The 24,213-nt window shown below is 41.5% G+C and overlaps 1 protein-coding gene across 1 annotated transcript; it reads left to right on the top strand.

Annotated features, from left to right (window-relative positions):
- Positions 1 to 4,010: 4,010 nt before the first annotated feature.
- LOC104618773 (elongation of very long chain fatty acids protein 2-like) lies at positions 4,011 to 23,392 on the top strand (the record flags this gene model as incomplete). Its single annotated transcript, XM_010284455.1, has 3 exons — positions 4,011 to 4,074; positions 9,629 to 9,816; positions 23,228 to 23,392. Coding segments are annotated over 3 exons (417 nt in total), but the record flags the coding sequence as incomplete, so codon positions are not given.
- Positions 23,393 to 24,213: the final 821 nt, after the last annotated feature.

Genomic DNA, 24,213 nt, shown 5'->3' with positions numbered 1-24,213 from the left:
AAATAGTATTTTAAGTGCAATCAGCATGAAAACTAATTCACATATGTGCACCATGCTACTTATTCACTTATTTCCATTTCTGTTGAAAAAATATTGAAACTCCTTAGAGAGCTCTATGTTGCTTTGTCTTCATTGGCTTTATGCTCCCTCCCCATCTTTCCAGTTGGGTGATTTGATTTGCTCACATAACCTAATATCTTTTTCATAGGCATAGGTAAATAGATCTTCCACAAATCTGTCCAAAATCCTACCAAACTGCTAGCATTGCCAATGCCCAGCGCAATGTCCTGTACAACAGAAGGAAAAACATGAAATACACGGTAACCTGTAGCCTTGTAACTTAAATACCTTCGTTGATGAAGGCTATTACAGTGATTTACCAGAGAGAAGGGAGTTGTCTGAGTATGTGGTTTTGTTCAGGCTGGTTTTATTTGCTTTTCTTTAGAAATACAACAGATCATGTTGAGCAAGACATTTGCATCTAATCTGCCCAGAGGCACTATTAACGACATGTCCTAAAACCCAGAAATATGGTATGATCTCTTGTAGTGGTGTTGGCAGGAAAGTTACAAGACTAGTCACACAAAATGACCTACCTTTTTTAAATTAAGAATTATTTTTTCCCAAACTATTAGTACTAATATTAGGTATATAAACAAATGTATTGTCTTTCATAGCCTTGAAAACCTATATCTTGTAAATCTCTATTTTTGTTCCTGAAACTAAGATAAACTGTAAAAAAAGCTAAAAGGGAGGCAAATGATGGGACATTCTTAAGAAGCACATTTGCTTCTTCTGCTGCACCTCCTAGAAAAATTTCTATTCTCAAATTAGCAGTGAAAGCAAACCAGCCACTGAATTGATCTAGTGTTGATTAAGATAGACTGGAGCAGGGTTGGAAGCTGGTACAAGTCCCCACTGCATCATTTAAGCACATTCATAAGGAGGTAGATTTAACTTTAGACTGGCTCATCTAGTCAGCATGCTGTCTGCTCATCCTAGGCAGCTGGAAGAGGTCAACTGTCATAAACTGGGTCAATGAAAACAGTAACCTATGCAAAAAGCTATCTTGGTATATTTTGTGGATGACACCAAGTTGGGTGTGAGTGTTGGACTCCTTGAGGATAGGAAGGATCTACAGAGGGATCGGGGCAGGCTGGATCGATGGGCTGAGGCCAATTGTATGAGATTCAACAAGGCCAAGTGCCGAGTCCCGCACTTGAGTCACAACAACCCCATGCAACGCTACAGGCTTGGGGAGGAGTTGCTGGAGAGCTGCCTGGCAGAAAAGGACCTGGGGGTGCTGGTTGACAGCCGGCTGAACATGAGCCAGCAGTGTGCCCAAGTGGCCAAGCAGGCCAACAGCGTCCTGGCATCAGAAATAGTAATGGACATCAGGAGAAGGGAAGTGATTGTGCCCCTGTACTTGACACTGGTGAGGCCGCACCTCGAATACTGTGTTTAGTTTTGGGCCCCTCACTATAAGACAGACATGAGGTGGTGGAGTGTGTCCAAAGAAGGGCAGTGAAGCTGGTGAAGGATCTGGAGCACAAGTCTTATGAGGAGCAGCTGAGGGAACTGGGGTGGTTTAGCCTAAAGAAAAGGAGGCTCAAGGGAGACTTCATTGCTGTCTACAGCTACCAGAAAGGAGGTTGTAGTGAGGTGGGTGTTGGTCTCTTCTCCCAAGCAAAGAGCGACTGGACAAAGGGAAACAGCATCCAGTTGCGCCAGGGGAGGTTTAGATCAGAGATTGGGAAAAATTTCTTCACTGAAAGGGTTGTCAAGCATTGGAACAGGCTGCCCAGGGAAGTGGGTGAGTCACCATCCCTGGAGGTATTTGAAAGACATGTAGATGTGATCCTTAGGGATATGGTTTAGTGGTGGACTTGGCAGTGTTAGGTTAATGGTTGGACTCAATGATCTAAAAGGTCTTTTCCAACCTAAATGATTCTATGATTCTATTTTTTTTAAGTCTTCATTCTGCTCTTTCTCCTTAATAAGTATTCTACAATTCTAATTCTTCCATCTACCTGTTAGAAGAATTCTGTCCCTAATTTCCATTTCAGTGAAGCTGAGAGTAGATTTGTCTTCAGTATTTTAATATAAAAGGAATATACATGGCTTATTATTTCATTCTTGACATGTAAGATTTGTTTATATAATGTAAGCATGAAAACAAGTAGCTTTGCATGCCCATTCCTACAAGTCACTTGAATCCATTACAGTATTTTTTCCAAAACAGCCTGTTAAGTCTAACCACAAAACCATCAAGCACAGGAGCAGCTCTGTTTCAAATTAATGCAGCAGGTGGACACATCGCAGACAAACAGCAGCGTGGCATTCCCCACACGACGATACTTTCACATGAAATAATAGCAGAAAAACCGCACAGCTCAAGGATATAAAAATGGAAGCAGATCTTTTGCACAGGTCCCGCACCTGGCAACAGAGCCACCTCCTATGACAGAAGCCATCCTTAGGCTGCTGAGGAAATTGTCTGAAATTGAGAAATTGCCTTTCTCCAGGGGCAGCAGTCAGGGCCTTTTCCTAAAAGCCAGTTTATTTTCCTCAGTGCTGTGAAGTATGAGAAATCTTTTTGTATCATGAACCATCAGTTTCATCCTCTCCTTTTTCACAGCAATCCTTTACTTTTTTGTTAAAAATACATATGTACTTTTGAGAGACAGACCTTTACAGCCTGGGTTGCTGCAAAACCTCTTGCTGCTACGTATTCACACAAAATCTGTCCACTCTGAACATCTCGAGGACCAAAACGTAAGAGAGGAAGAAACACAAGGAATTTGGGAGTGCCAGGAGTTTCTCCCTGTCCAGACCACAACCCAGTCCCAGCAGGGGAATGCGGAGGTTGGACCTGCCAGGGTGCAAATGTAATTCTTCAGAAGGGAGGTCTGCTAATGGTGACTGCAGGTGTCACCAGGCTGGTGTGGAGATAACTGGCATTCAAAGGCACACACAGCCCATGGCAGCTCTTGCCCTGTGGAGATGCTCAGCGTCATTCTGTGTCTTCCTCCTCAGCTTAGCTCCATTTGCTCAGCGCTGAAATTAGTTCATCAAGCACAGCAGGGCTTTGGTGGAAGGAACAGAGGAAGAACCTGGCTGACCTCAGGCTTGTGGCAAAGAGTTGCTCAGGCACCACCAGGCAGGAAGCCACTGCCCAGAACTGGAGTCTGGGAAGAAGTATTTTGGAGAGGCCACCACGTCTGACTGAAGGAAGGACTGTGTTGATCATGGCTTAGCTCCTACCTCAGTCACAGACAGACACAAACTTGCTAAGCCTGCCAGCTGAGCAGTTTCATTGACTTAGACCTCAAAACACCATGTCCCTGTAACATAGCCCTCCTCTTCTTGCCTCCTCTTCCCCACTCCCTACATGGCTTGAACTTCATTACTGGAGGTCTGGGTTCTCTTGCAGGGTTTGGTGGGTTTTTTTTGGGGGGGACTCGGTGCCTGATTGAGAGAAATCTCAGTTGGCTCACCACAAAGGTTTCCTTCTTTAAGAGTAGAGCATTGAGATATTCAGCTGATGTGCTGTCACTAGGGCGATTGCAACCAGACAGCTTTCAGCTTTGTGAATCTTACCAAAGGAATCGCCAGCTCCTCTATTACAAAAAAAAAAAAAAAAAAATTATTTCAGTTGAGGAAACATAACAAACAAAAATACATCTTTGTTAGAGTGAAAACTACATCCATCACAGATAGGTTTGCTGTGATACTTGTACTTTTTCAGTTGTAAAACCTTACTTTCCCTTCCGAAAGAGTTCTGGTTTGGGCAGTTTCCAGTAACAAGGCCTCTACTGTTATCTGGACCACAGTCTGCCCAAAATGAGTTTTTAAAGAGGTTTATTTTTTTTCAGTAGGCATGATGTTGCATACTTCGGAAATATTTGAGCATGACATGCTCTTTGCCAGGTTGTTGGGTTTTTTAATTGAATTCTCTATGTGAGCCATGAAATAATGCCTTTGTCACTTATCCTTTTTATGTTCTTTAGGAGCACCTGAAAGCTTTTGACCAGGAAGTAAACGCATTTGTGGACTATATGTTTGGACCTCGAGGTAAGCTGCTTCATCTATAGCCCTGTTAGGAAATAATACCTATCCAGATTACCACTCAAAAATATTCTAATAATTAGCAGCAGTCAAAATCTTCCGAATAATTCTCATTGAAAAATGCGGACTAGGCAGAATCACAGTATTTGCAGGAACACACCATTATTGTAGGAAATCTATCAATGTACTGCATTTATAGAAAGCAAACAGATTTTTGTTTGACAAAAATTAAAAAATAAAATAGATAAATATCTATAAAAAAATAGATGTTTGACATAATATTATCTGTAATACCAATTAAAGCCAATCGCAGATTATACTGAAGGTGAAAGAAGAAATGAAACTGCTTTTTTTTTTTCTTTGAAACAAAAAAAATCACTAGATTTGAGGGTCCTTCATTTCTGAGAATATAAAAGGATTTTAGTTATACATCGTAACGTAGATTTAAAAAAATTGAAAGCCTGGATGTTTCTGAAAGTGGAAGATCTGTTTTGGGACTGATTCTCATTCATAATCCAGTTATTGTTTGGCCCAGCTACCTATCAGCCTAATTCAGAAGGATGCTCAGAGCAAAAGCAAGAAAGGGCTTTTAGCACCCTGCAGGATTACATCCAATATTTCAGTAAACCAACAGACAGGATGGGGGAAGAGATGCATCTTTCTATTTCCTATTCTTGCTTCCTAAAACAGTTTGGACAAGAATAACTTGAATAACTGGAGCTTAGAGGTGCCCCATGCTTTGTTAGGGCTGAAACTAGGAAAAAAAAAAAAAACACATACAAAGAAATCACCAAAACCAAAACCTGAAATAGGACTGCAGAAAGAGAAAGGCTACAGTAAGGTGAGGATGGAGCGTCAAAGTCAAGGCTAAGAGAGCCAAGCAGCTAGTGGAAAGGGAGCTTAGACAGCAGTCAGCCTTCAGAGGAGGTCTCTGTAAGGCCACCTTGCTGCTGATAGGGCCGGGCTTAAACATTCACCTTCAGGAATAGCCTTGCAAAATTTTCCCCATGGTTAAACCCAGAACTGCTGCCCGTGTGGATGGACATATGCTTATGTGTTCTCATTTTTGTTGCAATAATGTCCTCCAGGTCCCAGAAGCAGTTCTTGCTTAATTAGGAGGACAAGGGAGAGAAAGCTGTAGCACTGTTAAATCCAATAAATTCTCATTTTTCTTAGCTGGCTGGCTGCAAAAAATCTTTTCCATCATCTCTGCAATAGATGTGAATCTCAAAAGAAAGATTTCTGTTGAAGGAACACTGAGCAGCTTGGGAACTGCAGCAAAAGTGATTAAAACAGAATAAGTTTTATTAATGTCTTCTACAATAGTGCATTTTAATATTTACAAAGAAATGTGATCACAAGCATAAAAGTACTCCTCTTTTTTTTTTTTTTTTTAAATAAACATAATGTTCTCCTCCATTCCTCTTTCCTCGTTGGTCCAGGACAAATTGTTTGAAGGAACGAACTGTAGTTAATCCAATGCAGAGTACCACACAGAACCCTTTGGGCTTTTAGAAAGCACTTCAGTTAAATAAGTATTATTTGCATTACTTGCCAAGTACATCACCATCCCCCTCTAGACATCAATGCTGAAGATAGCATTTGTTTGCCCGTGCCTCTTCACTATGGTCTAATTTAACTGGTGGTATAATGACACAGTATCATACATTTCATGAATAACATAGCTCCCTCCAATGTGTTTGTTGTATAAATAACTACACATTATATATATTATTATATAAATATATTGTATATATATACATATATTACTGTATAAATAAAGACACAATACACATAAATAATTCACAATAAACTCCAGTTTTAAATTGGATAGAATGACCCCACAAATTAAAATCTAATGAATTTTTGAAAGCTTCCCCAGAAGTCTAGAATCAACAAACCATTCCCCTTCTTTCTTTCCACCAGTTTTCATCCACAAAACTAATTCAGGAGGAAGATAGCTTAAAAGGCTAGATACCAGTGCTCTATTCTTTTAAAATCAATCCCATAGTTATGGTTTCTGTTTTAGGTAGTAACTCCTGAAATACTGGTATCATTATCCTGGTTTTAGTCATCATTACCAGACGTGGGCGAGGGCATGAGAAGAGACAGAAAGCCATGCGCTAATTCCTGGTGACAATCTCTGCTCCATTGGTAGCACCAGTTTAACACAAGCTGCAGTACTGCACTACTAAAATAAGGGGCGTACTATCAAAGATCTGAATTTGATTTATATATAGGCAAATTCTGTGCTTTTGTTCACTGGTGTCAGCTGGACTTTGTACACAAATTTACTTCAGTGTTTGCTTTTGAACTAGCAGACCAAGTCCTTTGAATCAGGGGATGGAAGCCACATACATGCCCATCAGTTGCATCTCTTAACAAGTGGTCTTACAGTTTTATGTTGGTCCATATTATTCTGGATAGGAGAGTATCTAAGCTCAAGGCAAAATGAGAAATAGTGAAATATCTATATTGTTCTGTAAGAGAGCATTTTTCCAGGGTCACCTTCATCTGCAGAGTATCATTTGGCGTTACACAAAATTAAGAAATATCGAATAGCAGGAGCTAAATCTAGTTAATTGGTTGCTTGTTTTATCTGTGAAAGAAACAGAGGTGGTCAAGAATATATATATTTTAAAAAGATAATCATAAAGTAAGTAAAGCACTTCTCAATTGAGTATGAAGAGTAGCAAAGCATTGCCGCAAAACCATCTACCCTCTGCCCCTAAAAACATCTGAATCTACCCAGACACTGGCCAAAGCTATACAGAAACCTGAATCAAAATGTTTCTAAGCCTCACTAATAAAAGCCTGATACCTTTAAAGAGCCTGGGAGGCCTGCCATGCGTTTCAAAGGAGCCAAGATTTCACCCCAAGGGTCTGGCACATCTTGGCCAGTGACCATGAATGAGCTTATTCACAGAGCGACCAGAGCTTGTGGGCGCCTGCTCCTTCCCCTGCTGTAGTCCAGCGCTTTCACACTGTGGCTTTATTCACTACGTTGGTCTCAAATTCAGATGCTGTGTGGGTTCAACATTGTAAAAATAATCCCTTCTCCTATGGGCAGCATACCTTTATAGTATTTGAACACGGAGATCAAACTGTCAGTCAACAGAAATACTTTTATCCCCCCTTCTTACAATAACTTTTTTTGAAATACACTCTCTTTCCTCTCCCTTCCTGCCACATAAAAACCTCCCTCTTCTTATCATTCAGGGACAAGTATAAGTGGAAACAAAATAGTCATGTTCTTTTGCTGCCATTTATAAACCACTTTCTGCCAATAACTGTCTTACCCTTCAAGGTATCAAGGTCGGGGTGGAAAATAGCCAGTAAGGGTACACGTTTTAATAATTCCTCTTGAAATGGAAATAGTATAGATCTTAAACACAGTTGACATGCTGACCTGAACAAGCACACGAGTTCTGCTTTTGTAGGGTTCAGCCCACACGCTTGTGGCCACTGACAGCAGAGTGAAAACTTTCTGAGGGTGTACTGGGGCAGCATTTAATGCTGTTTAGTTTCATTTGTATTCTCCTCTCTTCCAATTATTTTTCCTCTTTGAGCAAACATGCTGTTTTGTTATCTACTGATGCCAGTCGGTCTTTGTGCAAGTAACCTTTATGCACCAAGTGTTGTCATCCTTGGATGGGGTGACCCTTCTTTAGATAGCAGCATTGCCTGCACGACTGCTTTCTACATCTTCATTTAGGATACTAATTAAATAAATTAAATCCTTATGCTCCTAAAACATATGCTAGATAAACACTTACATGCACAACCTTCACCTGTCCTATGACTCATGTCCTGTTTGGAGTCTGTATGGGAGGAAAACCTGTTTGGAGCCCACACGGGAGCAGAACCCGCTCAAAAACATGCACTCCAGAGCTTCACACATGGCTTGTGAACTTTAAGAGGGCTGATTGGAAATGTTTTACTCTCACACTGAGGTGATCTTAAATAGACACCGGGATCTGAAGACAGAAAACAGGCGTTCTAGCTTGCTAATGCACAACAAAGCAAGGCCACCCTAAAGGATGGTGCTTTATCATAGAAGCTCGTGATGTCGTGACTACCTTAATCCTTCACCTTTCCTAGAGGTTTTTGGGAGTCCAGAAGGGAGATTCAAAATCAGAAGAGCCCTGGACTTCCATGGTAACTTAGGTCTGGTTGAAAGTCTTTCCTGCAAAAGAGCCCAAATCCAACAGATGAGTGTTACAGCCGCTGCGATGGAAGGTGGGAAGCAGAGAGAGACTGTAATGAGAAAGAAAGCTGATGTTATAGCCCTGTTCATAAGTAGATTACTCACTTAAAATCTCACTTTATGTATACTTGTATGCACATATTTTTGAGGGAAAAATAGTCACGAAGAATACACTACAGCAACGTTGCAATCGACAACAGTTTGTTAAATGCTTGGGCACATTTGGTCTGTGCATCATCCATTGTCCAGTCCTTTCCAAATTCACCACAGGCAGAAAAATAGTAAAATGTTTTTTGCATGCTCTGCGAATATTTTTTCTTCTTTTACAATTTTTAACATAATCTTGGTCTTTGTAAAAAATAAACTAAGCAATTTAGAACAGTTTCTAAGAGCAGAAAGCTATTGTGACCTGCACAACAGCTTCTCACTGACTTATTTCTTCACTTACACCATAAATAGTGACAGATTTAGAGTAATTTTTTTTAAAAACTAGCCATGATGCCTTTTGTTCTTTCCATAGATAAATGTCCAAAGATGGTTGCTGTGGAAAATTAGCTCTAAATTTTGCTCCATCTTGGGGGGTGGCGAGGAAGAGAAAAGAAAACACTCCTTTCGCTTATGACATCCAGTTGCTCATAGGACAACGAAGCGGTGCCTCCAGACTGACATACAGGATTAGGCTTTGCTCATATACACTGAACTATCTGATTACTGCCAATAGGATTACTTGTGTGAATAAGGCAAGCAGGATTTGACCTTAATATTTCATTTTGGGACCAGGCAAATGGGACAGAAACTGTGAGAAACCAAGCCCTTGCCTTGCCAAATATCTTTGATAACTGTCAAAGTAAACATCTGCCATTTGTTTTTCATATGTAATGTTTTTGAAAAATCCTCCCCTTGTGTAAGTGTTATATACCTTCATACTTATATGGCAAATGCATATTAAAATAATAAATGAACTGGCAATTTTACATGCATACTTTGTATTTAATACTAGCTGCAAATTGTCCATTGAGCAAATTAAGATTTAATTAAATATCAATGCATTAAATTAAATTTTTAAAAGCATATAGGAAGGTTTTCTTCTTTTCAATTTCTCTTTCCTGTTAAAATGAGGAGATTTAAGTGACCTTAAATTATTAGGGAATTCCATGCAGTTTTCAGCACACATTCTCTGAATTAGTATGCAGTTTTGGGGACATAAAAGCAATGGATAGCTCTTGCGAGCCAAGCGTGGCAGCTTCCTTCTCAACACTTTTAGCAGACCTTTTTCACAATGTAACCTGCTTTATTTTAGCAATACTTTACCATAACCTCCTTAATTGCCTGCTGCATGTGTTTCCTTTTCAGATGCCAGGGTTAGAGGATGGTTCCTTTTGGACTCTTACCTTCCCACGTTTTTCCTTACTGGCGCGTACCTACTCTGCATATGGCTGGGCAACAAGCTCATGAAGGACAGGCCTCCTTTCTCTCTCAGGGCTCACCTCATTGTATATAACCTTGGCATTACAGTGCTCTCCTTGTACATGCTCATAGAGGTAAGTGTTCTTCCACGCAGCACACCTGAGAAAAGTGAGCAACACAGTTTTTAGCAGAAAAATCTTAGCAGCAGATAGTTTTGCTAGGAAATTTAAACATCAACAGCAAAGTAAATTTAAGATCAAGAGAAGTCCCTTAGCAATTGGACAGTGAGTTGTACAGTACCTTCTCAGCTTAAATCTCGGCACCATTTAACTGTCCTTCCTGAGCTACAGCCCACACCTGGGGACAGCTGGCTGCTACCAGGACAGTATCTACAAGCATGAATTTCAATCTGCAGCAGTTGCTCAGCTCAAACATTGCCTACACCTCATTCTTCAGCACCCATGAACATGCCCATGGGTTCAGTTTTATTCATATGACTGTCTATGGAATGATTTTTCTATGTACAGTTGCCCATGCTTAAATGTGAACAGATTTATAGATGAGAATAAGTACTAATTTATTTATGGTATTGGCAATTCAAAGTTATTTTTTCTGCTCTCCTAAGAATCTTCCCTCATACAATGAGACAGTAAGAAACAAATGTTAAAACCCCGCCACTTCAGCCAAAATCATGTGCTGTGGGCCTTGGAGGCTGAATATGGTTGCACAAATTATTTCCCAAGCACTTATCAGGAAGGAACATGCTCACAGAAATCAGGATCCATTCAGAACCAGAAGAGAGGTTTGAACGCCTTTGATGACTTTGCAGCAGCAGAGAACTCAAACAGTACTCCTCAGCAAAGACGTGTGCGTTTTCACCTCCCCAGTGGGGAGCAGAAGCCAAAAGTCACTATTTTGATATTATTTGGGAGCTCCCCATTCTCAGCCTTGTGATAATTGAGGTACTTTCTAATAATAAAGTGTTAACGTCCATCACTTGCAGCCCTAGAAAACAAACACTACAAGACAAAAAAACCACAAAACATTTTTTGGCTTGGCTGAAAACGTGACAGCAGGCATGAGAAGCCCTGGCTGAAGGATGTGCTCGATTGTTCTGTCAGCTGGACAAGAAACTGTGCAGAAGCCAGACAGCAGCCCAAAGATTTCAAGTTTTAAATTAATCTGAACTCAACACCAGGTGACTGACCTGGTCAAAAAGTTGAACAGCAGTTGAGGTCCGTGCCCTTGCACAAAGGACCGATGGTGCCACCCGGGGCTTCGTCCTGCTCAGCGCTCCAGCTGGCTTCAGCCGTTGCTGTGGGTGTCAGAGCGCAGGATCAGGCCCGGAGCAAGGGAGAAACCAGCACCATTGCTGCGAGGTTTGATGACTCCATACTGATTGTCCTCCAGAATTTAAATTAGCACTTTGATGTTTAAATCCCCATTTTGCTTGAAGGTGTACAGACAACTGTCTTCAGTAGCAAGACTGAAGGATTAACTGAATAGCAAACAAAAGTGCTGCTCCCTTCCCCTTGCAGGCTGGTTTGGCCTGCCGTGGGTAAATGAATGAACAAAGAGAATTTTAGCAGGTGTTTTGGGCCCCTCACAACAAGCAGGATGTTGAGGTGCTGGAGTGTGTCCAGAGAAGGGTAACGAAGCTGGTGAGGGGTCTGGAGCACAAGTCTTATGAGGAGCGGCTGAGGGAACTGGGGTTGTTTACTCTGGAGAAGAGGAGGCTGAGGGGAGACCTTACCGCTCTCTACAACTACCTGAAAGGGGGTTGTGGCGACGAGGGCGCTGGTCTCTTCTCCCAGGGAACTAGTGATAGGACAAGAAGAGATGGCCTCAAGTTGTGCCAGGGGAGGTTTAGATTGGATATTAGGAAAAATTTCTTCACTGAGAGGGTGGTCAGGCATTGGAACAGGCTGCCCAGGGAGGTGGGGGAGGCGCCATCTCTGGAAGGGTTCAAAAAACTTGTGGATGTGGTGCTTCAGGACATGGTTTAGTGGGCATGGTGGTGCTGGATTAATGGTTGGACTTGATGATCTTGAAGGTCCTTTCCAACCCAGTGATTCTGTGATTCTGTGAATGAAGCAAACTTGGGGTTTGCCACCTTCACATCCTTGTAGGAATTGTGTCGAGCCAGGTCCCGTTCAGCCATCCCTTCCTGAGGCTAACTTTGCTGCAGACAATCGTTGAGTTGTGTTAGTCCTCAGATTAGTCCCTTTAGACCTTGATTCTGTAGCTGGAGGCTGCCGATTTATGCCTCCCAGACTGCAGCTGGGCATGACTGGCAGTGCCTCCTAGCTCCATATTCTGCATTTTTGGGGAACCCGGCAGACATCATGACTGATCTGCACTGCCAGCTGTTTTACTGCAGGTTTCACTCTTAGCTCTGGACTGTCAGCCAGGTTGGGCTTACACCGTACACAAAACACTCTTCCATAACAGTGGCTCTCTCTTTTTTCGTAGTCTGCTTGCCTGGTTCCTATCACAGCTTCTCCTGTGAAGAAGCAGAATGGAACTTAAGACTTGCAGGCCTGCCTGAGGTAGCTTGCACGTCCCTGCCAAAGGAGAACAGGCAAATGGGAGAGCAGAAATAATCTTCAGTACTGAATAAAGTTATGGTGACTCAACATTTCAAAGTGTCTCATTTACAAAGCTTGTCTCTGGCCCTTATTCTCTCTGTCTTTTATGGACAGTAAGTTCTTTAAGGCAAGAGTTACCTATATTTAGATCATTCTGTACAGTGGTTTCTTATGTAAACACAGCTGATCCCTCCAGTATGATTCAGGATTAATTCCTAGTTAGAGACATCTACAACAGTTGTCTTATTCCTCCATCCTCCCGCTGCACCTGAACCCTTCTGGTCTCTGTAACAGAGATAAATCACAAAATAAGCTGTATAATAGAGATAAACCACACCAAAAAAAAACCCCAACAAAAAACAAAAAAACCCCAAACAACCACGAAACAGTTATTAGCATTCTTCTTCTTATCTCTTCTTGGTTTTGTTCACAAGGTGCCACACACCTTTTCTTGTGATAACTCCAGAACGGAGTGTGTGCTTCTTAGACATTCAGAAGAAAAATACCTTACTCTAAAGAAAGATATCTCATTCAAAAGAAAGGATTTATCTTCAAATGCAGACTGTCCCACATGATGGCTTTAATGAGGAACACAATAAACCAGCTGCTGGGGGTACGTGTGCTGTAATTCATCTCCTGACGTAGTTTAGCTGTCCCTTGACTATACTTGATTTGTACAACCTCAAGGCAAGACGACAAAGGTTATAGCAAGGAATCATAACAAACAGGCTGTTTTTAAATCTCCAAGGGCAGTTTCCTCTTTTGCGCCAGCAGTCCGTGCACTGCACCATGGGCATGAAGTATCTGGGAGCTGATTTTAGCTCCACGAGCTTTGAGGTCAACCAATCCCTAAAGTACTTGGAGGAACAGCTCCAGGACAGCTCTAAGATGTGCCATTAGCATAAGGTCAGATACCCCTACTATCCGTGAAGGACAAGGTCTAAAGAAAAACAGCTCTGCCCAGCTGCCCTCATGCTACTGAGATGTCTCAAGATTTTTGTGTCAAGAGTTAGGTGCCTTTGAAGGCCTCCCAGAAGGGCAGTTAAATAGACCTTAATTTAGACTTCTGAGTTAGGCAAATAGATTTTCTTGAAGTCAAAGGCACTTACCTCTGTCCATTGAATATAATGGAGAAGTGAAGCAGTTGGTTCTGGAGAACGGCTCTTTAAAGTACCTGAAGTTTAGATGCAAGTCCTGTGCTTAAATTAGGCAGGCTGCAGGTGCACTGCTGAGAGGCCAGGAGACAATTGCCTCCACCCTTGCCACAACAAGAGAAACCTGCATCAGAGGTTTGTTATTGGTTGTGTACTCTTCCGTATCATTAAGTGTTCATAGACCCAGATCAAGTCTACTGATCTAACAGTTTCCCGTAATGTTGCCAAAAATCTGCATAAAGAAAAACAACCACCACCTTGTCATTTTTATAAAAATGAAAGCTTTTAGCAATTTCGCCGAAGAAAAATGTGTCTTTCCTCCTCTCTGCCTAAGATCCTAAAAGTACCAACTATGAGCAGAAAACCAGTTTACTGTGGAAAGCTATCAAGTCTTTGCATATTTTAAAATTATTTCATGTTCAAGTCAACTTAAAAACTACACTCCGGGGATACAGTCTGAGGCACCAGAGGCTACGATAAGGTTTTGAAGCTCACCGCAGGATAAAACTGTCACAACTCCAACGACAAATTAAAACTGGAAACAAAGGAGACCAATGCTGATCTTTGAATTGTGAAATTACTCAGGTGAGGATACTCTCTCTCATTAATAGGAAAAGACATAAGCTCTGGCGTGGTCTTAGGCTGCTTTCCCCAGCAGTATCACCTCTGTGCTATTTATGTTAAATCTCAGGTAGTCATCAAGCCCTCACCCAAGTCCTTTTGTTGATCAGGCACTGAGAAAACCAGGACACTGGCACCATCTGGGTCAGATTAAAACAGACATATAGAGATATGTGTCATTAGCATAGTGGTGGCGTGATGTCTTAAACTGCCTGTATCCCCAGGTAGCTTCACAGACTTATTACAAATCCATAGGATTTGTAAGCAAGCAATCACATCCGTGTGGGGAAGCAGGACTTGCACGTGAGGACCCCTCGATTCGGAGCAAAGGGGAGAGAGCATAGCTGCACGAGTACTGCAAGCCCAGTGCATTAATCTTTTCAGCGAAGACAGAAGAAAAGTGTTTTCAGAAGAAAAGTGTTTTACCTTGCAGGATTAAAAAAAAAAAAAAGAGAATAAAATTACCTTCACTTTGCCTGTTTCTGGGAGCTGAAAATTCACCCCCCAGTAAGTCAAATTCCTGAATTATAGTCATGACTTGCAGATCCATAGATGACGTGAGGATTTCCAGGAGTACCAGAATTGCCTTCTCTGTATCCTCTGGCAGCAGGGAAAGGTCAAAAGCACAATGCTGGCATGATCGGGGCCTCCACCCACTGTTTTTAGCCCTACACATTGCAACTGGAATTACATCTCACAGATTAGTAGAAAGCCCAGTATAATGCCTGGATTTGAGATAACTGTGAGCAAAACAAAACTAACAAACCAAAAATAGGAGCACTTCAACTCTGTTTTATTCCATCATTCTAACGGTTGACACAAGAAAAATTTGCCTCCTAACTGTGCAAATGTTAAAAAGATAGAGCTTGAGTAGCAGAGGGTCTAAGTAAAATTTTAATAGTGCAGGTGAGGAAGAAAGGTAAAAAAAGGCATGACTGTCCTGGAATTTTACTATAGAATCCCAACTTCAACATATTATTTTTTCTTTTTTAAAGATTGTAATAAATTATTTAGCCCTTCATTAATTGTCTAGACATGAGGAAATATAAATATAGCAAAGAAGCAAGGAATTATTCTAGATCCATAAGATTTGGTGCTTGAGGTGAAGGCTTCCTTTGAATAATTCTTTAACTAGGACAGAACGACACAACCTTAGAAGAGCAAGAGGAGAAAACCAAAGTAAGAAACCAGAAGAAATCAGGTGCACTTTTCTATCATTTAGAAGAAAGGAGAAGTGAGAAAGACAAACTAGACAGCAAAAGGTCCTTGAGAGTGCAGTGTAAAGCAGTGAAACATGAGGACAAAAGTAAACAGTTTTTTTGAGTAAGAACTTTGTCCGGATAGAGTTAAATTTGCAGGTGTTCTTCAATCTTAACCAGATAATTTGTTGGAGAATTGAGGAGCTGACTTTGTTGTTCTCACCTGCAGTTATTCTAACCGGACACGTTGTCCTCACTTCTCAGTTTTCATCCTCTGAGTTCTCCATGTCTTTTCTACTGACCTTTCTGAGTTCTGCATTTAGGTAAAGCATTTAGCCTGCTCATGAAAAAGGCAGTTCTCTGGATCTCACCTGCCAAATTCAAATAGATTTCAGTAGAAATCTGGAAATCAAGGTAAAATTGTATATGATGGGGTTTTCTCACATGTGCAAAGTTTACGATACAACCCCTAGTACTACAAAGTAATATACAGAAGCTATTTAGGATGGGACATGTAATCAAAAGATTCACGGAAAATAAGCCTGGAAGGGATTTAGTTTAGCCTATCTCACTATCTGAGACAACAGTGACACATGAAAGAATCAGCACTTGTAAGTTCAAGTCATTTTGAAGTCATTAGTTCACTAATCCTTCTAGCAGCCTCCCGTTTACTTAAGGGGTATTAAATGGAACTGGCTAGGAGTTTCTCAACAACGTGGCTTTACATTTGAAAGAGTTTTTGCTGACTGAAAAAAAAAATCAGATATTTATTGAAATTATGAACTTTCTGACCTCAAAATAAGAAAAAAAGCTTGGGACCACTTACTTCCTCTGCTCTGGAATAGTTATGATGCCTGGGCAGGAGAAGAGACCCAGCATGGAGCCCAGCTATACATATTGTAGGTCAGGATAGCAAACGCCAGTTGGTGTGTTACAGAATTCGCCAATTGGTTTTTGGGCCATCTGGCATGTAATTATTCTCTAACTAGACCCATGGAGAACCTTACCAAGGAGTAGCCCAAAGCATGCTCTTTACATTTCTCTCCCCATAAAAAAAAAAAAAAAAAAAAAAAAAAAAAAATTAAAAATCCTCAGCTGCATCATGAAGGGGGACAACAAAATATTTTAATTGTGAAAAATCTTGTGGGGTGTTTCCTATTCAGCGCCTGTTTCTTGTTTGGCACACCACCATTACTAAGTGACACTACATTTGGGGAAACTAAGGCACTGACCAAGCTGCAGGGTTGGGACTAGACTCCTGGAATCCTCCAGTCCTGGGATGATCAATCTAGCCCATGCTGCTTCCCTATGGGGTTTATGGTCTTGCCAGACTACAGCTTATTTGAGATCTTCTGGACACAAGAGCAGCAACTTGGAAACACAAGCTGTTCTGCATCTCAGCTATTGATCTAAAATCTGGGATTATACCACAATTCTTGGAGACTTGTCTAAAAATAGGCAGCCTATATAGAAAGATATTCTTCAACAAATACCATTTACAGATGATTTTACTATTGAATGTCTTAACCAGAAAACCCATCTGAAAGCTTTTTAGGTATTGTTCAAGATTGATTTAATGATAAATCAAGGATGATTTATGTTACCTTCCTCTGTTCATCTACTTATTACATAAAAGCACAACCGCCTCAGTAGCATTGCAGCACGTCTTTACCCCAGCCTGTTGGGGATGGGTGGACAATTCAGATGTTGCACGCTTTTGGAACTGGGCCATGTTACAGTCAAGAAGCTGGTTTCTCCCTTTAAGAACTGAAAAAGGAAAGTTAGATGAGATTATTAATATCTGGCCTCTGTTTTTAGACACTGATAATCTTCTGAGGCATTTCATTCCAAAATTCACTTAAAATAAAAATTCGGAGAAAACACATTCCTCTCTGCTTCCTGAGATAGACTTCAGCCTTTGCTTAGACTCCCCTTCCTTAGGATCTGCACTGCTTTAGGCCTGTTTTGTCCAAGTCTAGAGATCGAGGGAAGAGTTGCCATTCACTAATAAAAAGCTCCTCCTACAGCCAAGGGAAATAGGCGATTCACAGCACTGCAAGTTAGACCCTTCTTTCCACTACATAGATTAGCCCCTTAGTTTAGCAAGACCTCCGTTGCTTGAGGACACTGGTCAGATCAAGATGTTTTAACTGGCCTGAGGGCTGGAGTCCCACAGAAGACCCAGTAAAACGTCATACACATAACAATGACAAGGGGCTTCTCGCTCCATTTTTTTCCACAAGAAGGGCACTAGTGCTCATGATAGAATCACAAAATACCTCAAGTTGGAAGAGACACATTAAGATCATTGAGTCCAACTGCTTTCTCCTCACAGGACTACCTAAAACTAAGCCATATGACTAAAAGCATCATCCAGACCTCCCACTATGAACTTTTGAGAGGAATCCTAATTATTTGAATAATAGTTCCAATATTTGGTTTTGGGTTCCTCTTCTGAACTGTTTCACAGATACCAAGGTGTTTCAGGAGCCTGTTTAGGATGGCTCTGATAGGGAAAAATCAAGGCAGATCAAGCTGGAGATTACAGTCATGAACCAGAAATCAAAGAGAATCCTGCAGGGTAAAGCAGTACATGTGAAGCTTTGCTAAAGTGTTGATTTTGAAATTATAACTAGGAGCTAAAAACTTGGTGAATAAAAATAGTGAATGGATGTATAAATATTAGCATAAATAAATTATCTAAAATATTAGAAGGGTGAGTGTGGTGGGAAAGATCTGTGCATTTCTCTGAGACTCCAAACACCAACCCTCTCTCCAGATAAACTGAAAATACTGAATCACCTTGAATACTGTGTTCAGTTTTGGGCCCCTCACTACAAGAAGGACGTTGAGGTGCTGGAGCGTGTCCAGAGAAGGGCAACGGAGCTGGTGAGGGGTCTGGAGCACAAGTCTTATGGGGAGCGGCTGAGGGAACTGGGGTTGTTTAGTCTGGAGAAGAGGAGGCTGAGGGGAGACCTTATCGCTCTCTACAACTACCTGAAAGGGGGTTGTGGCGACGAGGGTGTTGGCCTCTTCTCCCAAGTAACTAGCGATAGGACAAGAGGAAATGGCCTCAAGTTGTGCCACTGGAGGTTTAGATCAGATATTAGGAAAAATTTCTTCACTGAGAGGGTGGTCAGGCATTGGAACAGGCTGCCCAGGGAGGTGGTGGAGTCGCCATCTCTGGAAGTGTTCAAAAAACGTGTGGATGTGGTGCTTCAGGACATGGTTTAGGGGACATGGTGACGCTGGATTAATGGTTGGACTTGATGATCTTGAAGGTCCTTTCCAACCCAGTGATTCTGTGATATTCCAAATGCCTTACAAGGCTTGTTCACCTTCCAGGTGCTGGTGTCTCACCCTTTCTCTCCTGCCCTGGGACAAGGGGGAGTACCTTGCTGCTTCCAGGCATATTTCTCTGGGAAAGCCCAGCATGCATGGAGCTTTTTCCACAATTCAAAGAGCACAGAGAAACTGCAGTCAGTAGAAATAGGAATATCCATTCAGAAAATCACATTACATTCCTTTCTAATCTACCTGTAGAGGACAGATGCAGGAAAAAGCTACAGCTTTGAGATTTTTTTTAGGCTGAAAGCTTGAAATGAGCAGGGCACAAGCCCCTGGGTCTGGGCTGTTGGTTCTTAGTCAGCAAGGTGAGAGGCTTTGGCACCATATTCTGGCACCTGCTTCCCCCCTCTGCCCCCCACGCTGAGATTTCTTACAGAGGAAACAGCTCTTAATCCTGAACGATGTAATTTCCCATTATTAAAAAAAAAAAAAAAAAAAGGCAAGAGTTAGATGGTTGCAGGGAAGCAAGTGTTGTGAGTCCTTGTGCGATTTATACTCAACCAGATGAGCAAAGATCATTTGTTGGTGTAACAACTGGAAGCTGTTAAGACCATTAGAGCAACAGCAAAATATGAAGACTCGATTAATAACAGGATGTTGCTACTAAGTAGAAATTTTTCACAAGGCAGCATTTTCCTCTGTACATGATCTGTTTTTCTAAATAGCTTCAAACACTGCACATGTTAATACTATTTTCAGGATAGGCTGCCAAGACTGCAAAGAATTCAGAGAATGGCTTTCTAGAGAGAGAGAATTTGTATTTGGGGGGGGATTCCTCATCTCTTTAATGCATCCTGCACTTGCACCATCTCTGGATGATTAACAACACCATCAGCTCTGCAAAGTCGTGAGAATGCACAGCACGTGAAAAGGAACGCAACTGAAACAATAGAAGTGATATATGAGTTTGGTATCAGAGAAAGAGACCTAGCAACTGAACATCTTGTGTCAGGATACCAGCTTCCGTCCACATATGCAGCTGACTCATTTAGTACCACTGGGTAAGCTGCTCACCTTCCACATCATTGACAACCAACACGAAACTCATGGCCTAGGATCACCAGGATCCCCAAAAAGTACTCTCTGCCTTCCAGATTTCCCCACTAACTTTTTTTTGTTTTTTTTAGGAAATTAGCCAGAAATCTTGAAAATTATCTTGCAAAGTAGAGCAGTCAAAACTCAAAGTGGATTCTCCTCTTTTCCCTAAATGACACCCAGCAGTAAGGCACCAACAACAGAGAACAGAAATGCAGAGATACAGAAAAGCTGACATGAAAGAGCAAGGTTGAGGCAGTCAAAACAGATCTTCACTCTAAACTGCTGGCTCTTGAAACACAGGCAAAACTCAGAGGGAATCTTCTGACAAGTCAGACTAGGGAATAGGCACACAGTATGATCTGCAGATCTGGATTATACAGAATCATGGAAGAATGAAGAAAAGAAGAAATAAAAAAAAGCCACCCTGCAGCCAGGAAGAATGGTATTCTTACCCCAAAGCTTTCTCTCCATTTGCATGCTGGCCAATTGTGACAAGCTACAGATTTCTCAAATGCCAAGTTAAAAATTTATGATATTGAACATAAATAATAATTTATTTATTTTAGTTCTGAGCCTTTAAGGGTTTTCTCATCTCATTTTCCAACATAAGAGCTATGAATGGAATCACTGGAAAAAAAAAATCTTGCGATAAAACTGAGCAGGCCAGTTCAATACAGCACCAGCAGGAAAGTTTCCAAACCTGTAGCACACACAAAAAACGCCAACGTACAAATAAGAAAAAATTTTTGAAAGTCAGTCTATTGTAATCGTATACAAATCAGAATATTTGTAAAACAGACTGATCAAAAGCTTTCAAATAGCAATTTTTTCTAGCAGATTTCTGTGAACCAACATTTCACCTACTGTAGCAGAGAATTTTTTGAGGTTCGGTATCTTCAGCGAAGCAAAAAATGAGTTAGTTGTTAAGGGAAGAGAAAAAAAAAGACAGAATGAGTAAAGCATGCCTGCAGTTGGAACCTGGAAAAAGCAAATTCCAAAGATATATGAAGAGAGACATGAAAAACTTGACCAATTTAAGCATAGGAAAGGTATGAATATACAGATGCAATAGAATCAATGAGGTGAAAGTGTTTTAATTAACCTTCAAACAAAAATGACATACCTCTCATAAGGTGAAATTGTTTCAGAGCTGTAGATAAAAAGCATTATAGGCTCATCATATCATAACGCTAAGTTACAAAACAGCATGTAAAATATTAATATAACAAAGTGCAAACTTCATCTCTTCCCTTAGCAAAATGGAGTGCGTCTGCAGGGGCAATTTACAGTTTCTCAGTAGAACCTGGAGGAAGGGTCCTCCCTAGTCTGTGACATTGCCTTGTACAAGGGAAAAGCAGTTGCCTCTTCTTCATTCGTTTTTAGGGTTTTGAGGGTCATGATTTCAACTCCCTGCAATCACAAGGGCTAGAGATAGTCTCACTGCCACCACTTCCCACCAAAAAAGCCAGTGAGGATTTCATTATAATTGCTTGAGAGAAATAAAATAGCAAGAGGCAGTATCATTTACTTCCTGCTCCTGTGAGCAGAACTAACCACGGAGGTGTCTGGCAGAGCTGTTCATGCTCGTGTCTGAGGCCATGCCTTACCAAAGCTCCCAGATGTCACCACTTGCATCCAGGATGCTGCCCCCAGATGAGCTCCTGATACTCCAAGCACTGTTTGACCATTCAGGTCTCAGCGAAGAACAAGATGACAACTCCATTTTCTTCGGCATTTCTCACGTAACAAGACAGAGTTGAGAGCAAATCTTCAACAACAGCCTGTCAATGATGCTGTACCTGCCTACTCCAAAAGTCCCAGTTTGGAGATCACTCAGTCACCTCTCATTTGGAGAGAAAATCCAAGGCAGGAGGAGTGCATATGGAAGGCGCCGAGAGGAGCTACCCATAAAAGCAACCACGCAGCAACATCTCCCCTTCCCACCTGCCTGCCACGGCGGGGAGCGGAAAGGCACCCAGATGCCCCGGCTCCACGCGCTTGCGGGCACAACACCCAAGCAAAGGCCACTTTGGCAAGACAGGTTGCGACCTCGGCTGCACCAAGCATTTGTTTGAGGATCTCTAGCTGGGTTTTTTTTTTTCCCCCTGTTTTCAGCCTTCAGTCCCATTCTGTTTGGTTTGGATTCACGCGGTAGGTGAATCCACCAAAACTCAGGCTGTTCCAAAAAGGAGTGGGTTTGTTTCAGTTGTTCTGTAGTAGCGATCTGCAAAGTGCTCATCATTTGTCTCTTCATATCTCTGCAATCTAGAATATCCTCTATTGATTATTTTGGCCACGTACACCAGCTGCGTTGGAATTACAGGGACAAGCACAGAATCATAATTCAGAGGGAAAAGAATAGAAGACCCTGTGGCTCTGTAGGTTTTATTGCGTTTTGGCAGTAATTTATAACAAGCATTCTGGGCTATTTGCTAACTCTCTAGATAAAATTATTATTATTATTAATATTATGCATTTACTCTAGGAATGAATTAATTTTGATCACTGAGAATCTCTCTGCTTCACTTTTATATAGACCGTCACTCATTCACCACAGGAAGCTGTTTTTCAGTCTGAAGCAGAGGGAAAAGTCTGTTTGTACAGATGCTGCTACACACCTTCCTCGTGAACGCAATGCCAGAGTTGAAAGGAACCCACTTCTCACAGCATCTCACAACTCCGCTTGCTGTGTAACGCTTTGGTGTACTTCTCCCACCATTACTTGCTGCATCCTCTGTAGAGAGGGAGACAGATCCCAGAACATTAGTTGCTCAGTTTGGACCCCAAAAACACTTCTCATACATTCAAGAATAAGCAAGACCTTTTTAAAATAAATGGAGTCTACGTAGCATTTATAGGCAACAGATTATGCTCCCCGATCCAAAAGGGCTGCTGAATGCTTTAGGTGGTCATTACTGCAAAAATATTCCCCATCAAAAGCCACCATATGGCTTGCCAGAAACCTCGTGCTCCATCAGTGTTGCAGCATGACATTTCATTGCTTTGTCTCGTTCCCAGCACAACGTGCACTGAATCGAAGAAATTGCTTGCGTTTCTATTCATTTCTCCATTCAGCACTATGCCTGCTCTCCTTTGCTTCCTCCTGCATTTAACAGTGGAGGATAAAGAGATTGTCTATGGCTTTAGGAAATACTTCTTCCATTGCACTGCTTTGGATTTGCCTTCTGTTTGCTTGTTTGGCATCAGGGAATTTTTCTCAAGGACAGTTTTGTACAAGCAGCTGTGTTAACCTCTCTTGGTACTGCTTCAGGACAGAGATACAATATTCAGGCACGAGCTTTGGAGTGAGGATCACTGCACCGAGTAACGAGAGATTTTAATGGATGCCTCGAAGGCTGCAAAGCCAAAGAAATGTAAAAGATACGGCATTTCAGTGTATATCCCCAACACATATCTCCTTTCCCATTTCAAAACAGATGATATTAGCAAGTTGTCTGGTGTAAGAGCATCGGTTCACGGAAGGAGTGGAAACCTACCGTATTTCCATGCTGCTTTTTTCAATAAGCACAGAAGAACCGCAGGGGTAAAAACTGCTACATCTGTCCATGAACATAATTGCTGTGTTTTGTGTTCCAGCTCATCCTTGCCACACGGGAAGGAGGATACAACTTGCAGTGCCAGAACCTCCACAGCGCAGGGGAGGCTGACATGCGGGTGAGAGACGGCAGCGGCTCAGCCCCGGCATCCGTGGCTGTCCTTCCCCCCGCGTCGCGACAACTTCTGCCTTCACGGCCGTCATAAAGGCGTCACCAGAAACATCCTTAACATGAGGGTTTTAACCAAGTTGCCTAACAGCTGGTAGCAAGCAAGAAGTGTTATCTGTGATCCAATACAGATGCATCCTTCCTGTGGAAAACACGACAGGGAGGATTTTGAAAAGCCATATACAAGATCTGTGATCAAAACAGTGTTGCCTGACTAGTTAAACAGAGAATATGGATCATTTAAGAAATCGGGAGAAAAATCAATCATCTAAAATCAAACACTTGTTAGGCTCTAGCTGGAAACTGATTTAAGCCCAACTCTAAACCTTGGAAAAGTGCAGAGACAGTGTGCTGGCTTGGCTCATCTCTAGTTTCAACCCTTATTTTTGCATCACAGCAATTCCATGTATTAACTCTCTGTCATTCCCCACATCAGGCTTGCTTTCCAGATAACATTAGAGCTCAAGGGCAGAAAGATTGGTTAACTTACATCATTTTCCCCAATCTTCAAATTTGTCTTTGTTTCGGCAAAGAAAAAGTTAAATACCTTTTCCCATCAACAGACACTTTCCCCCTTTCGGTTTTAACTAACTGTCCTGGGACATATCCTGAGCTCTGATGAAGTGTCTCAACTCTATTCCATTGCGTTGAGCATGAAATTTGAATTATTTAAAAAGAAGCAGCTGCCAGCAAAATCTGTTCAGTGACAAGAAAGCATAAACAGTAGCACCCTTAAAGAAACCGCACGAACACCCACACTTCATCTTGGGTGAAAAAAAATAGAACAATTAGAAAACCCTACGTCAAAGTTTATCTAAATATAATTTAAGAAATATAATTATATTTCTTATTATATTA

The sequence above is a fragment of the Phaethon lepturus genome, unplaced genomic scaffold (assembly GCF_000687285.1).
Source record: "Phaethon lepturus isolate BGI_N335 unplaced genomic scaffold, ASM68728v1 scaffold8313, whole genome shotgun sequence".
NCBI classification, from domain to species: domain Eukaryota; kingdom Metazoa; phylum Chordata; class Aves; order Phaethontiformes; family Phaethontidae; genus Phaethon; species Phaethon lepturus.
The sequence above is the reverse complement of the archived record's forward strand: the minus strand, read 5'-3'. Positions and strand labels throughout refer to the sequence as shown.